The sequence below is a fragment of the Elaeis guineensis genome, chromosome 9 (genome assembly GCF_000442705.2).
Source record: "Elaeis guineensis isolate ETL-2024a chromosome 9, EG11, whole genome shotgun sequence".
Classification (NCBI taxonomy): Eukaryota; Viridiplantae; Streptophyta; class Magnoliopsida; order Arecales; family Arecaceae; genus Elaeis; species Elaeis guineensis.
In genome coordinates, this window is record NC_026001.2 from 96,888,654 (window position 1) to 96,905,806 (window position 17,153).

Sequence of the window (17,153 nt, forward strand, 5' to 3'; positions counted from 1 at the left end):
GGTCGGTAACGACACCCGGTGGTCGGTCGGTCGGTCGGTGGTGTGCGTCCGATCATAAATCGGCACGAGCGAGATCGGTCGGTATTCCCCAACAGTAAGAAAACTTCATCCACCAAGTTTTCCTTGCATCACATCCACTGCCTCCATATTCCATATGTTCCACATAGCTTCAATTATTCTAGCATGCAACGCCCTATGCGGAAGGAACGGATTGTCTGACATCAACAAATCTAACGGTAGATCAAGTAATCTCATAAAAATCTCACAAAGTGACTATATGATTCACCCAAAAATCTCTCCATCCTCCCTTGCCTCAAGATAAAGTTCCAATCCTCTGTGATGCAACTTTTGCACCGCAGATTATGGTATTATTGTGGATGGTTATCACATCGTCTATCCGGTAAAGTTCAAATCCACTGCAAGTTTCACTACTGGATGGTTACTAACCTGACGGATCTAGTGGGATTTATTCGAATAGTTGGAAAGCCTCACTACATGTCATGTAACTAATGATTTCATATTTGTCATATGAGTGCTATATTTCAGCAATCCTCGGTGTTTATTGCCTATCAATTCTTCCCGATCAGGGTGGCAAAAGGTTGTTACAAGAGCCAGAAGTAGTAATATATTCATTCTCCTGTTCATTTGTTTGATAGGAAACTCTATTTCCGTCGACAAATAAAGGAGCAGATTCACTGCAGACTTTGGAGACTGCACAATTTCACTCGTCCTTTTCTTTTTTTTTGTTTTGTGGGCAAACGCGATTTCCATTTGTTAATGCCATTCCACCAGTATAACTGCATGATGATTGCGTGGTAACACATGAAGCAGAGTTTGTGAGCTTCCAGTTATCTATTTGTAGTGGTTAATTTCTAAAGCGGATTTAATATCAAATAGATTCCTATCATCATAAACTTGCTCCAATCGCTTGGATTAAAACTTGATGGTGATAATCCGAGAGATTGCACTGAGTATTTTTGAGAGGAGCTCCTGATTTGGTTTTGTTTGTACACGGGCTATATAAAGGATTAAAGTGTTTTTCTTAAGACGTCAAAAGGTCAGAAATCTAGATCATAAAAGAACAACATCAAGCAACCACTCCGGCATAGCATTCGTCAATTTATGCTGTCTCGATGAAGACGACTTAAAACCACATCTTCCAAAAAAATAGACGAGAAACTGACGTTGTTTCCCCAGCCACGCACATCCGCGAGCTCTCTCTCTCATTGGCAAGCCAATCCCACGTCAATTAGACAGGGTCAATTCCCTTGCACCCACGTCGAAACCAAACCAAACCAAACAACCACGCAAGGCGGACCCTTAACGTCAACCACCCCACTAGCTCTCAATTCAGATTGCAGACATGGTGGGCTCCACCTACAAAAGAAATATGCGGCATCGCACGATGGACAAAATAGTTGGCATCCTCCATCGAGGTTCTTCAACGTACCGCTACCAGTGCATTCGAGTCTCGGAAATCTACCAACGCAAGACCTTTTTCTCTTGAGAGAAAAGAAGAGGATCCCCCAAAGGCTTAAAACCCATGGCCGTTCTGGTCTACCACATCTTCGCCTTCTTCTCCCTGTCCTCCTACGGCCTCTACCACCTCATCTCCGCCACACGGGCCCACCTCAAACACCCTTCCCCTCCCTCCTCCTCCTCCTCCTCCTCAGCCCCCCGCGGCGCCGGCGACCACTTCGCCCATCCTTACTACCCCCTGCCCCTCCCCCCACACCGCCACCATCTTCTCCGCCACCTCCCCCTCTACCTTGCCGCCATCTCTCTCCTCATTGCCATCGCCCACTACGCCTTCTTATCCCCCGCCGCGGCCGACGGTCGCTCCCCCGTCCACCGCCTCGCCACCCTCCAGTCCGCCGCCGCACTTCTCCTCTTCCTCCTCCTCGCCGCCGCCGCCCTCCTCCTTCCGCACCCCCTCCCTCCCGACCTCCTCTTCCTCCTTGCTTCCCTCGCCTTTGCCCTCCTCACCGCAGCTTCTGCCCATTCGGCCGCTGCCTACCAGACCATCGACCTCCAGGCCAAGTGCGACTCCCTCTCCGCAGCCGCCTCCGCCGCCTCCGCCGCCGCCTGCCTTGCCCTAGCCCTCAACCCGGGCCTCTTCCCCGCGGAGCTTGCCCTCGCTGGCTCCATCGTCCTCCAGGGTCTCTGGTCCCTCCAGTCCGGGCTCTCCCTCTACGTGGACGCCTTCATCCCCGACGGCTGCCACCGCCTTCTCGACGTCCCCGCCGGCTCCGCCACCCGCTGCGATCTCGAGGACTCCCGGCTCCGCGCCGCCGCCATCCTCGACCTCGCCTTCGTACTCCACGCCACCCTCGTAGCCGCCGTCGCTGTGCTCGTCTACGCGGCCGTCTCCAGGGCCTCCGTCGCCGGAGGGGGCCTCGGCAGGAGGCACAATGGCGGTTCCTACGAGGCCTTGCCTACCTCCTCCACGGGGGCGCTTGGCGATCTGGACCTCGTCCAGATGAAGCAGCTCGCCAAGAACTCGACGCAGGCCTGAGTTGAGTCTCTTTCTCTCACTCCGATCTTAACTTGTTTTCTCGTAGTTTTACTTAATGGATGGGATTGTTTTGGTTAGGGTTTTCCTAGGATGCTACTAAAATGGGTGGAAATGGCGTGATCCCTTGTAGGAAAAAAAAAAAAGAGGTTTTTTAAGGGGAAAACTAGCTTCCTTTGTATGGATATTTGCAGTGTTCTGAAATCCTTCTCGACGATCGCCTTAAGGATCGGAATTTTAATGTTTGGCAAACCTTATGTGCTTGTTTTATGGAAATGAAATCACTGAACTTTCTTCTTGTTTATGTATCTAATCTTTGCTGTTTCTTGAAAGGAACACTTGCGAGAACTTGGTGCTTTAAATGAATGAATAGACGCTACTTGTTTGTGGCATACATAGTTTAGAAGGAAGATGGACTGCTTCTTTGAGTATTTTTTTTTTCCAACTGATTTACCTCATATAGAATACGTTATACTTCTAAAGTTTAAAGCTGAGATTATTTTTTTGTATTCAGTCGGTGTCTCACCTGGTTCTTAATATCATCATTGCGGTTTCATGCATATGCTCATATTGAAAATAAAATAAAGCTGCCATAACCAATATTAACTGATTTTGTTGCCGAATCAATATAAACAGGACAAGGTGTGTTTTTATTCATGTCTACTTTAGCCTAATGGTATAGACATGTGGAAAATAGATTCATTTTTATGGGATAAGGCATATCCTCCATTATGTAAATGGTTATTGCTTTAGAAGAAGAGTACATTCTCTGGTAGATGGATCTGCGGTAGATAGGTTTTCTTTCTGTTTGTCTCGTGTTTGTCTCCCCACAAAATTCTGTGTGGTGTAAGTGGAAACTGTTGCAAAAGGCTAGTGGCATTATGGTGTCTCTTTACAAACACATAATACGAATTCTTTGGCATTTAGCTTCATTTTTAGACAATGCAATTCTTCTTGCTGCACCAACGCCTTTTCGGGACTGATAAGTCCCCATGCATTTCTACATTTCTCTCAGGTCTTCTTGATGTTTTTGTTCCATATTATTTTTCCTTCTTAGTCAATTAAAGCAAATGGAGGTGAAGATAGGATGACTAAGTCTAGAGGAGGAAGAGAAAGACACAAAGGAAAAAAAATCTGAAAGAAGTTGGAACTTGAGAGGGTTACAGAGGCTCAATTTATTTAGCATATTTAGTATATTCTCAAAAAAAAATGTTGGCATATTAGTATTTTTAATTTTAACTTTGAGTTTGACAGGATTTATAATATAGTTCATCACATATAATATGTGATCTGCACTGTAATTTATGGTGCTCAAATGCTTTCAGTCACTGATTACAATGGTGGGAACCACAACCTTTGGCTGCAGGGATGTGCTAGATAGGTGACTAGCTAATACATGTCATTTTGGGAAAGCTAGAAGTCTGGAAGTTCTGGTCTTATTTACTTCTGCATAAGTGTCTGGTTACTGATCATAAGTTATCTGTTACAGGGGCTCAATTTATTTGGCATATTTAGTATATTCTCAAAAAAAATGTTAGCATATTAGTATTTTGAATTTTAACTTTGAGTTTGACAGGATTTATAATATAGTTCATCACATATAATATGTGATCTGCACTGTAATTTATGGTGCTCAAATGCTTTCAGCCACTGACTACAATGGTGGGAACTACAAAATTTGGCTGCAGGGATGTGCTAGATAGGTGACTAGCTAATACATGTCATATTGGGAAAGCTAGAAGTCTGGAACTTCTGGTCTTATTTGCTTCTGCATAAGTGTCTGGTTACTGATCATAAGTTATCTGTTCTTTTCTGCCACTGATTAGTATTTAAGAAGTGAAAGAAGTCCTACAGCTAGAAAAGGGCTAGAGGAGCTTCAGCTTTTGCTGCCTTGCTATTATGCATTATCAGATTTTTGATCTTTTAATATTTTTCAGGTAACATCTTTTTTAAAGTTGGATTGAGGATATCTATATTGATAGGGATTCAATCCTCTCCTTAGAAAACTAAATTGAAAATTTAGTTTCGTGATCTGATGGATTTTCGAAAAGTTCATTCATTTAAGCTTTAGAGAGAGCTCTATTAAACTGCATTCATGTTAATTTCCTCTAATCCTTCATTGGAGTAATGACTAATCTTTCCTTCTCCTATGATCAACTCTAATCATTGTAGATATATTGGCCACTATTCCTAATCATTTATTTAAAATACTAATCATATTCACCTGAAGGCTCATTTTTTTCTCAACATTTGGCTTCAGCATCAGCCTTACAGCCAACTTATACAAACTATCTCAAAGTCTCATTGCTTGTTGATACAGTCAGGGAGCATTTCTCTACTTTGTCCACCCGTTAGATGTTGTTTCCATTCTGTCTCTAGTCTTGGATATAATTGATCAAGGTTATGGGAGTAATCACATTCAAGATATTGTACAAGCTGCAACTAAACAAGGCCTATTCCATCATTAGCTATAAATATTTATTCATACTCCACTTAAAAGCCCTGCCCTGTTAAATTTTAAAGCCTTTTTAAATCATTAATTACATATTATCTCCATCGGCATCTTCTTCATTTTTTGGTCCTCCTTGTTATACCCTCAAACATTCCTTCATGACTTTCTTATCTGGACTTTTGCACATTTATAATCCATCTCATAAAATTTTTCCTTATTTCATACTTTTTTGGTGCCAGTCCTTATCTCTTTTACTTTATGTATCACTTGATTATAAAATCTCTTTCATTCTATTGATACCAAATTTATTATTCATACACAATTTGTTCAACTTGTTTTCTATTTTCCTTATCTTTGCTCTGTATCTTATCATCTATGTCTATGATACCTTTGTTCTCATCTCAACTTTCATACACCTTGACACCTCCTTAACTTTATCTATCGGTCCTTCAATAACAAGTCTGAAGAGGTGGTGGCCTAAAATTAACAATTGATGTGAGCTGACTTCTTGCAGTCTCGTCATCATTGCTATACTCATTATCAGTGATGTCAATCTAATTCTTCATAGCTTCCTTCCTCCTTCCACATTTCATAAATTGTAAAATTGGTTATATGGAAAAGCATCATTTGAGACTTAACAATATACATATATTGACTTGTTGAGTATTGTTGATCATAGTGATATAAGTCATGATATCAGTGCATGTTGGACCATTTTTTCCTTTCCTTTTTAGTGTGTGCGCCCAGCATGGATCTTGGGCCACCATTGTGATACTCATCATTACTGATTTCAGTCTAATTCTTCGTACATTCTTGCTTCCACATTTGATAAATTGTAAAATTGGTGATGTTGAAAAGCATAATTTGAGACAACAGCATACAGATAAATGTCATAGTTTGCATATCTTAGTGATAAATGTCATAGTTTGCATGCATGTTGGGCCATTTTTTTTCCTTTCCTGTTCTTTTTGTGTGTTTGTATGCACCCCACATACATGTTGGTCCTTCTTTTTCCTTTGGTTTTGTGCATGTGTGTTTTGGAAATAGGGGGTTTTATGCTTCCATATGGCTACTTGGACATCATTTTGAGAATTGAGGATTTCAAAAACAAGGTTGAGATCTGATATTGAAGAGTCTTAATAGGGTACCTGTGAGTGAGGAGCATTAGCTCTTATCACTAGGGAGAAGTCACCTTCATCCAATCAATACAGTGCTTGCTTAATCTGTGAATTTCAACTGGAGTAGCTCTGTAGGTGGTCAAAGGTCCGAGGAGGTCCTCTAGGAAGGGGATCAAAGGGAAGAATACTAGAAAATGCTTTGACAATAAACTAGAATAAGAAGTGCGAATGCCTTGCTCCATTATCATTTTAGAATGGAAGGTTGGTGCCTACCTCTTAACATGCATATACTTTGCTAATTATGTAGATATAAGTTTGTATTAGGTACCAATATATGTGTCTTGGTAGATAAGTGGAGCGTTGGACTGCTCTTTAAGTATTGGATGCATTTAACCTTTAGGACTCTGCATAAGGGGATTATTGCCTGACATTGTATGATGAGAGGACCAATGTGGATTACTTGTTGTGTTGATCCTACGATTGATTTTGATGATAATAAAATATTGAGTAATTATGATGCTAATCATGTGTTTCAAGATTGAATGTAGGATTTTTCAAGTATCTAAAATGAAGAATTTATCTTAAGGACAAATCCTCTCAAGATGCCTAGCCAAAGCACTTAAAAAAATAAGTTCTCATATGTTTGGATGGTTCGTTGTGAAAAAAATGAATTGAAAAAGGCATATGTCATTTGGAAGCATTGGGGTCAAGAAATTTTAGTTTGAGAGGCCAAAATATGAAGAAAAATGATGTTGGAAGGTTTGGAGCCGACTCCGAGAGGTTTCGAGTCGATTTTGGCACGTTGGAAGAAGACTGGCGTAGATTTGAGTCGACTTGAAGTTAATTTAAAGCCGACTCTCTCAGAGAAGATAGAAGACTGCATTTTCAGAACTGCAGCTGGAGTCAATCTCAAAATATCTGGAGTCGACCCCAAGACAGCTGGAGTTGACCCCTGAGAAATTGGTGTCAACCCCTGGCTGGGACATCACTAATGGTTAGTTTTCTGCACACTTTCAAACGGCTAGTTTTTGGTTCTAACGGCTATTCCAGCTTTGCCAACGGTCATAACTCACTCTCAAGCCACTTCTAAGCTCACAAAAGATTAGAGAATCAATTGGGAAGATAGCCAAGTGCATCAAAAAGAGAAAATCATTAATTTGAGTGAGCTTCATTGAATACCATTGAAAAAGAAAGAAAAGAGAGGATTGAGTGCATAGTTTTGAGAGCTTTCAAAGAGGAATCATCACTAACTGCTTCTACATCCTCTCAAGCTTCATTTGAGGAAGAAATCAAGTTTCAAAGAGCAAATCATCAATTTTTTCTTTGGGCTTTATTGAGTTTAAATTTTATTTTTTATTTTGAGAAAAATTTTTGAGGTTAGGCTCATCCAAGTCCGAAATTGGACTTGTTAGGTTTTGGTTAGTGAGCCCATAAAATCAACTGAATTGATTATGAGTCCAAAAAATAATCGATGTAAGATTGTGGTTGGTGATCCCGGAAAATCAATTGGGTTAGTTGGTGAGCCCGGCTAAAACAAATGCACTGTAATCAGGTAGATTATAGTGAAATTCCTAAGGGATTTTTGGGGAGTGAATGTAAGTGCGGGATTGCATCGAATCACTATAAATTGCTTTGTATTTGTGTTGTGCTTTGCCTTCTTACTTTTCTTTCTTGGTTTATACTATTTCAATATTTGCATTGCTTCTTCTATATCTAAATTCCACTACTACAAATTGCATACATCCCACAATCACTTAAGATAACTTAAATTGAAGAACATCATTATTTAGATTTCAAATTTAGTTAAAATTTTTAAAAAAATCCAATTCACCCCTCCTCTTGGGTTGCTACTTTTTTGGGCAACATGTTGTCTGATGATCTTCATTGTCATTTGTGTGAACTCCATTTGTTTCATACTTGAAACCCAACAATGTTAATGTATGTTGGGGCAATTTGCGTATATGTTTATGTTTTGCTCAAACATTATTAAATATCTAAATATCTGACTTATGGTGAATAAACACATGCGCTGTGGGTTAATATCTGCATATGTTTATGCAAATGATCACTGGTGGTTGTTAATGTAGTGAAAAAGGAGACGAAACTCAATCTGTGAGGACTACACCCTACTGTGGAGGTGAATTTTGGAAAGACTTGGCTCCTTTCGATAGGATGTTGGGAAAAGACTTGGTATTGGGATTGTGTCCTAGGTTTAAAGAGGTAGGTGGAACACTCATCAAGTCGGGATATTATATGCCCTCACTCTGTGGTTGAAAATTTAAAAGGGCCATTGTACTGCTAGATAGTGTTTTAAGGTGCAGCAGCGTAGAGGGTGATATTTTGCATTATTTTGTGGTGTCTTGGCTCCCTCAATTTTTTTCTTTTCTGCAGCTTTCACATTTGTTTGTGTGTTGGAGTTGGCTTTTTTAGGTTATTTCAACAAGAAGGGGATGAGTTTGTTTGTTCTACTCTATTTCACATTTGTTTGTGCGCGCCCGCCTGCCCGCACGCGCACACACACAGAGACACAGACACACACGCATGCACAGACCATGCACCCGCATGCATGCGCACACACGAGAGAGAGAGAGAGAGAGAGAGAGAGAGAGATCTGGTTCTCTTATAAGATCCTAGTTTTTTCATGGCTTTTTTTTCTTGAGAAAATGCTGATTGCTATGAAGTTCTAATATCAATTTTTCATCTCGCCAAGCAGGTGAATGTTGCCCTGTTTGCAAATAATTTGATTATTTTTTGTGTGACAGGGTAGTGGGTCGTGAGATGTGCCGAGTATCATGTACTCTTCTTTTACTCTGTTTCTTCTCTTTGTACTGCAGCAATTACTTGTTATAATATTTGATCCTCCACAATTTGATTGGTGTTTGTGTTACTGTGCATATATACTGCTGATATGAGACTAAGTGGCTGTGAGCTGTGCAGCCAGTGTGATCCATTTTGTTGTAAGGTCCGGAAGCAACACCAGGCTGGTTAATTTCAATAATGTGCCTGAAGGGGACTTGGATTACTGCATAAGTTCACGGCAGTAATTGGGAGAAGTGTTTTAAGTCGGCTTTTCTGTTATGCTGTCAAGCAACACCATGCAGGGCAAAGAACACGGAACCAGTGTAGGTTCCAGTTGCCATCGTTGCAGTTTACTGAACTTAAGTTACCATGTTAGTGTGCTGCACTACTCAGGGGGAAAGGCAAAACATTATAGCACTCAACGTCAGCAGGTTCTAATAGGACTGGAGTGCTTCGGAGGGTGGTGAACTTATGTTCCTTCCCAATAACATCACTGCATGCTTTTTGTTTCAGAATATCATCTCAGATGGGTAGCCACTGTTGTTGATGCTGAAGTTTATTTTTATTTTTATTTTTATTCAGGTGAAGTTTTATTTGATTGCTTGAGAATTCAGACAGCCAACACATTAAAAATCTGAGAAGATGACTTTTTCCAAGGGTAGATAACCTTGATGACTATGAGAATTACCTCAGCAAGACATTCCTTATTAAAGTGATTAAGGTTGGCCTTACAAGTTCTATCCCATCATGAATAACTATTTCTAGGACATGGTGATTGATATGAAAATTGTGTGTGAATTTGGAAGTCGCCACCAACAGAGGGAATGGCTATTCATAAGAATGGCTTTTGATCCATAAAATCTGAATATAGTTGGGACAAGCTTGTTGAATGATTTGGGTGATGTGATACACACACACATACACAAATCTGTGTGCTGATAGATACTATTTAACTGAGTGTACCAGCATTTTGATGCCCACTTGCTGGAGTTGAGATCCTCTTATGTGTGCGTATGGCTTGGAGAGCGTGTGCTCGCCCATCACGACCATCAATGTTTGGCATGATGAGCGTGATTGAGCAAGGCCCCAGCAGCAAATGGAATGCAGATCATGCGATCCCGCTCGATCATGGTCGTCATGCCGAACATGGATGGTTGTGATTGGCCAACAGACCCTACTCTCGAATTGGGCACCAACCGGAGATGATCCTGACTGTGTTAGAGTTCAAATTCCCTTGGGTCCGCGCTTGGACTGAAGAGAGCTTGTTAGCCAATCATAATCATCCCCTCCGTTTCAACATCGAACTGGAGATTGGCCGGCCACTATGTATCGTCCGATACAGCAGCGATTGAATAGCATCCACAATATAATGTTTTATAGAGAAATTCTTTGCGCACCGTCTGTGGCGCGAAATGCGTGCATCGTATGTGGTGATTGGTTGATGTATAGGGATAGACAGCATGCAAAATTTTTTTTTTTTTTTTTTTATGGATTTCGTGTATGAGTCAATCACCATGTACGGTGCATAAAATTTTTTTCATATTTTATATATTATGTAGTAGGCATATATGCTCATGGCCATCCCATCATGCATGGAAGGCCGTGATTGATCGACCGGCTATTCCAGTTCAGTATTCGAAAGTATTCGGATGTATTAATGCAGATGCGCCAGCACTTTTGCCCCAAGTGTTGCAGCATAGAGGATGTTCTTTTTGTTGATAAATCGGGCAAATTACGAAGTACGGACAAATTGCAAGGAAATGAGCAAATTACGTACAATGAACTGGAAACGCACCATAGTAGTTTTGGGCCTCTGGCCTGACAAGTTCACTAATTATCTAGGAAACTTGTCTAAGGACTGCTATTCTTTTGACGTTGCTTTACCATAAAAAATCTGCGGACGGATGCAAAGACCAAAAAAAAAAAAAAAAAAAGAAAAAACTATCTCGATCCCTTTCGAAAATATACACGTAATCATCTAGTCAAATATGAAAATTTAAAATTTCAAAACTCAAAATTATGAAAATAAAAAATATAAGATATTTTAAAACTCTAATAGATTAGATAAGACGATGTTATAATAATATCATTAGTTTATCTAACAGAGAGATTCGTATGGGGTCATATGTCATGTGTGTGTGTGTGTATGGGGTAAAGCTAGGACACCAATATTTACACGAAATCGGGCGGCATGCTTTAGGCTTTGAGATGCAATTCCCAGAAACCTGTTATGGTATAACTTGTGCATTCAGGTGTGCACTTGCAGTTGGACTGGTGAGCCGGGTCATGCAAAGACCCAGAAAAGCTTCACTTGGAAGCAGTTCAGGGAATCCTAAAGTATGTGGAAGGAATGCTCCACTACGACCGACCGTATAAGAAATGCACTGGTCTTTGGTTATTGCAGCGTATACTATGCTAGTAGTCACGACGCACATCGATCAACCACTGACTTTGTGTTTAATATGGGTTCGATAGTTATCTCTCGGTGTAGCAACAGACATTTAACTGTCGAGCTAGGGACCTACACCAACATATTTTTGAATAGAAAAGAAGGAAGTAAGAAAGTTCCCATATACCAAGAGGTTGAATATGCAATATCACTACATTGGGATCATTTGCTTCAGTTTTAGTGAAAAATCCAGGATTCATGCAAGAATGAAACACCACACTTGGAGGTGCAGTACCACTTTATTTTATAATACTAAAATAAAATATTCAAGAGTAAAGAAGATGATTTATGTTTTAATTATATCATCACAGTGACTTCATCCGTACTTTCAAGCACATCTTTTAGTCGTCTTGACGGATCAATTGTTGAAGGCAATTCTACACCGACCTGATACTTTAGGTCGAATGGTGAAATAGATAATAAAACTTAGTGAGTTTGATATTCAATATCGCCCATAACCATTCATGAAGACACAAGTTTTAGTTGACTTTGTCATCGAGTGCACCATATCCGACAATAATCCTGAGGATGAACTCGACGACAAATTAAAGCAATTTGAAACTCCTGAGGCCGACTTAACATCGATGTGGGTGCTACATATTAATGGAGCATCCAACGCACAAGGCAGTAGAGCCGGTCTCATCCTCATCAATTTTGAAGAGATTGTAACCGAATATGCCATTCGATTTAATTTTAAAGCTTCAAATAACTAAACCGAGTATGAAGCTCTCTTAGCCGGCTTAAAGATTGTCAAAGAGCTTGACATTGACAACTTGAAGGTCTTCACCGACTCACAGTTGATTACTGAGCAGGTTAAGAGCGAGTTTGAAGCCTGAGATCCCGTTATGATGAAGTATCTTCAGAAAGTGAAAGATCTTATATCGACTCTGAAATATTTTGAGATCTGTCACATTTCAAGAACAGAGAATGCTCGAGTTGACACACTTTCAACTCGCAACCACTTCATTCAACTCGTTGGGTCAGATATTCATCGAATATCTTGAACAATCGAGCATTGATAAAGTCGAAGAAGTACTACAAATCAATGATGAGCCAAACTGGATGGACCCGATCATCTAGTACTTGACTGATGAAATTTTACTTACAAATCTTTTAGAAGCCAAACGACTATGATGGATGGCCTCGCAGTATATTTTGATGAATGGACAACTTTATAAAAGATCATTCTCTATTTCTTTATTGAAGTGCCTGAGGCCGACGAATGTTGACTATGCATTCCGAAAAATTTATGAAGGGATTTATGGAAATCACTTGAGGGCAAATCATTAACTTATAAAATTTTACGACAAAGATATTATTGGCTCACCATAAAAAAAGATGCAGCTGAACTTGTCCGAAGATGTCAACCATGTCAGAAGTATGATAACATACAACATCAACCGGCCAGTCAGCTGACATCAATTATTGCACCATGACCCTTCGCACAATGGAGAATCAACATACTTGATCCTTTCCCTCTGACATCCGGTCAGAGAAAATTTATAGTAGTTGCCATTGATTACTTCACCAAATATGTAGAAGCTGAACCCTGGGCATAAATCATTGAAAGTAAGATGAAAGACTTCATTCAAAAATCAATCATATGTAGATTCGGTCTACCACACACTATTATCACCATCAATGGTTGACAATTCGACAATCAGAATTTCAAAAAATTTTGTATAAAATTTCATATTACATACAAGCTCGCATTAGTCGGTCATCCATAATCTAACGGTGAAGTAAAAGTAACAAATCGAACAATCTTATATGATCTCAAGATCAGACTGAATGAAGCTAAAGACCTATGGGTGGAAGAATTATATTCGATCTTATAGGCATATCAGACAATTCTTCGTATACTGACAGGAGAATCATCATTTAACCTAGTTTATGGGACGGTGACGATAATTCCACTTAAGATCGGATTACCATCACCAAGAGTAGAGCAGTATAATGAGCCAAGTAATTCTGAATATCGGAGAGCCGATCTAGATTACTTTCAAAAATCCGACAGCAAGCTCAAGTTCGGATTGCAGCATATGGATAAAGAATAGCCCGATATTACAATGCAAAAGTCAAATCGAAGGTCTTTTGTTCAAGAGACCTAGTTCTAAGAAAAGCAGAAGTTTCAAAGCTTGTGGATCAGAAAAAATTATCTTCAAACTGCGAAAGACCCTACAGAGTAATTGAGACACTTCGTTCGGACGCATATCGACTAGAAACTCTCGATGGGATGACTATTCCTCAGACTTAGAATGCCGATAATTTGAAGATATACTATCAATAAAGTTGTTCACATATATGACATTCGATATGAAATATTGAAATTCAGAATCATGAAAGCTTTAGTCATCTATAAGTTATCTATAAAATGACATTAGATCAATAAATAATCAATCAATTTTTACCGACTGTATCTTGATTTTTCACTGTAAAAATCGACTTAGGTCCGATTACAAAATTGGACTTAATCTGGTTACAAAAAGAAAAAAAAAGTACACTGATCATCAGTAGGCTTCTTTATCACCTTGCTCCGGTACAACTTCGATGGTTGGAGCTGGTTCGATGGTTGGAGCAGATTTTGGTACAGCTAGTGCATCTTCTTCAGTTGGCATGGTGGTCTTCTCATCAACCTCTTTTCTTGAACTAGGGGGGACGATGCTGCTCAAATTCAAGTTCAGATATGATTTGCTGACTGCATCTCTGTCTTTCTTGTATCCAATGCAGTAGGAGGCAAATCCACCTTCGAGAACTTCATCTTCAAATTCTTGTGAATCCCTGAAATTCTCGATGGCCAAACTCAGAGCACATCTCGCCAACTCAGCTACTTCTTTCGCGAAGACCGGCTCTGCATCGGCCAGTGCTAACCTCTCCATGGTGGCTCGATACCTCCCGCGCTCCACTTCAAGCTCCTCTATACATCCGTCTCTCTCTCTCCGAAGCCGACTGATGGAATGCTTTTTGCTCTTGATCCGAAATTTGAGAGATGTGATGTTCTATTGCGCCAACTCTAGTTTGGCTTTGGAGGACTGTAGTTCGACCGTTATATGGGAGATCTTTTCCTGGAGCATCTTCTCTCGTTTAGTTGTCATCTGAAGTTGTTCAATGACAGTAATTTTTTCGGCATTGGCGACCGCGACTTTATCCATCCACGTCCGACGAAGTTCGATGATTTTTTGATATCCGCTCTTTAGAGCGTACATATTATGTGCCCACTGAAAAAAAATGATAAGTCAAGTCAGATCAAAAAAAAAGAGAAAAAAAAATTATTGACTCACCCCAAGCATCACCGGATAAAATGAAGAAAATATTTCGGATACTATTCGATTTTTTCTGCTCTCCCTGTCAGATGGGAGAAGAGCTGCTTCGATGAGCCGTTTGGCCAAGGTTGGATTGGCCAAAGCCGACTTACCAATCAGGATTCAAATGTCAAAGAGAGTCGGATGACCCGTTGACGATCCAATGTCGGCAGAAGTAGCCGGTGCTTTCCCCTGCTCTCCAGTCGGCGGTCGTTTACTTGAAACCGCCACAAAATCAGTGCTCGACTGTGTCAAAGACTGCACCATCTGATGAGAGGCTTGTGCAGCGGCAAATTATTCTGGTTCAATCGCGACTGCTGATTTGGCCCGAACCCCTACTAATGGAGCCGCTGATGGTTCTGATGCAGCATTTTCATCTCTCACCGTTCCGACTCCAGCTGATGGCACAGTAATCGGAGGAAGCATTGTTGGAGCCGATAGCGTAATAACTGGCTCAGGAGCTGTTACTGACGAAATGTTGGGCCCCCTTGTCGGTACCGACTGAGAATCGATCCGACTTCTTCTTGGTAGTCGGGATGGTCCAGTATTGGCCACTACTCTCTTCTTAGCAGCATGTTGACAGATGTCAACAGCTGAAACTCGCGCTCTCGTCTGCATGACTGCAATCAAAAGACAAAGTTCCGTATAAAATTAAAAAACAAACAAAAAATAAAGCGACCGATTATGCTATACCTAAAGAAGTTACCGAACTAAGTCCGGCATCATAGAGAGTTTGCTCTATCATCAGCTTTCATTGCGGTGGAACTTCTATATTTTTAAGTCAGAGGAATCCTTCCCGATTGATGATGTCAACTCGACTCTGCTCATTGGGGCCGGTTCTCGGATCACCCCAGCGTGAAGGAAAGCCCAAAGAAGATGAAGAAGAAACGAAGAAATTGGTTCTTCCATCCATGAATAGACGATGGAAGACTGGAAATAAAAGAAAGATCCTTCCTCAGATAAAAAAATCACCAAATCTTGACCTTGGGATGAGGACGAAGAACAAAGAAAGTTCGAAAAAGAGAAGGACGAGAGTTGGTCGGGATAAAATGACACAACAACGCGAAACTGATAATCAGTCGGATAGAGTTTAGAGCCAATTGAGCAAGACACAGACCGTAATAATCAAGAAGATTCTGATCGATGAACTCTAGAATCGAAAATCAAAGACCGGCCCGAAGATCCTTGACATAAAAAGCAACCTGATTCAGAGGAAGAGAGTTCACCTGACCATCTGGACCAGGAGCAGAAAGCTGATATTACTTCGAGACACGATACTATTTCTGGAGCTGTTCGACATTGGGCCCGGACAAGGAAGAGACTTTCGTCTTCGGACCCGAAGGAGAATCATCGATCGGATTCTTCGATCGACGATTCTGAGAAGATGAAGCCTTCATTTTCTTACTTGCTATTGAAAATGAAAGAACCTAGAAGAAGAAGAGAAAAACCTAAGAGAAAGGAATGGAAACTCGATCTGGAGCTAGAGGTGTTGCGAAGAACAGAGAAACTTTGAGAGCTCTCAGCACTTGAGGGACAGAACCTTTTGTTATAGAAAAAAATGATGAATGCAAAAGTGGAAAGTCGAAATGAAAGGGAACTGTATATATAAGACCCCTTGGCGGTCCGAATAAAGTTATTCAAATCAAGGCTCTCTCAGATTTTGATACGTGGCTACATCAAAATCGACTACTGATCGGATGGTTTGATGCATCTATCCTCAAATTACACCACCTCACTACTATCTGCGTGAGCGGCACTGAGCTAATGATATCTGGACACATGGTCGAAATCTACTAGTCAAAATCGAATCATTCGGATTCTCCGGATATCGGACTATCTTTTCGAAGGACACTCCAATGATGATATCGCAGTTATCGAAACGACAAAACGGATGAAAATCCTTCATATTTTGAAGAATCATTAATGTCTGCAATCGAATCGGAGCTCGAGACAACACGTGGCAACTCCCTTCGTCCAACGTGATAGACTACGTGACAACATACATGTCAGACTACCTTAGACTTGGGAGTGAGGGGCAACTATTAGGGCAATTCAGCCGACTCTCCGATTCTGACTTTTGATCGGCCTGATAAGCACGACCTGTTGATTATCAATCGGTTGGCCGACTGACAATCGAGTATCCGCAAATTTGATAAACTTTAACTATGACGGCTCGATCGATTTCAGACCGATGACTGTCGGCATATCAGAGTTATCGATCGATGCTCATTCAGACTTCCACAACTATCGACATACGATTGATATATTTTGATTACCGATATATAGTCAGCTTACCAAAAACTACCAGCGCAGAAAGTGCATAATGGTCAGAAACATAATCAGTGACGGGTATAACCACCCATCCCACGATCACATAATACCAGAATAAGTGGGATCCACGTGTCTAACCGTTACAGATGGTTACCAACTACTTGTCTATAAAAGGAGGTAAATGAACAGCATTTGGTAAGGTCTTTTGAGAGATGAAACTCTGCCTCTTTGAATATTCATCTACTATTCA

At 40.6% G+C, this 17,153-nt stretch overlaps 1 protein-coding gene across 2 annotated transcripts; it reads left to right on the top strand.

Annotated features, from left to right (window-relative positions):
• Positions 1–1,417: 1,417 nt before the first annotated feature.
• LOC105050971 (uncharacterized) lies at positions 1,418–9,468 on the top strand. Of its 2 annotated transcripts, none has more exons than XM_019852634.3 (2): positions 1,418–2,515; positions 9,020–9,468. In XM_019852634.3, exon 1 carries the CDS (start codon positions 1,544–1,546, stop codon positions 2,513–2,515), a length of 972 nt encoding a protein of 323 aa, XP_019708193.1. In that variant the 5' UTR covers positions 1,418–1,543; the 3' UTR covers positions 9,020–9,468. The 2 variants fall into 2 exon arrangements, with proteins under 2 accessions (XP_019708193.1, XP_010929507.1); XM_010931205.4 differs by lacking the exon at positions 9,020–9,468 and adding an exon at positions 8,845–9,012.
• The last annotated feature ends 7,685 nt before the right edge of the window (positions 9,469–17,153 follow it).

Excerpts from the sequence above, each read along its gene's own strand:
- LOC105050971 (XM_019852634.3), top strand. The coding sequence starts at position 1,544 with ATGGCCGTTCTGGTCTACCACATCTTCGCCTTCTTCTCCCTGTCCTCC.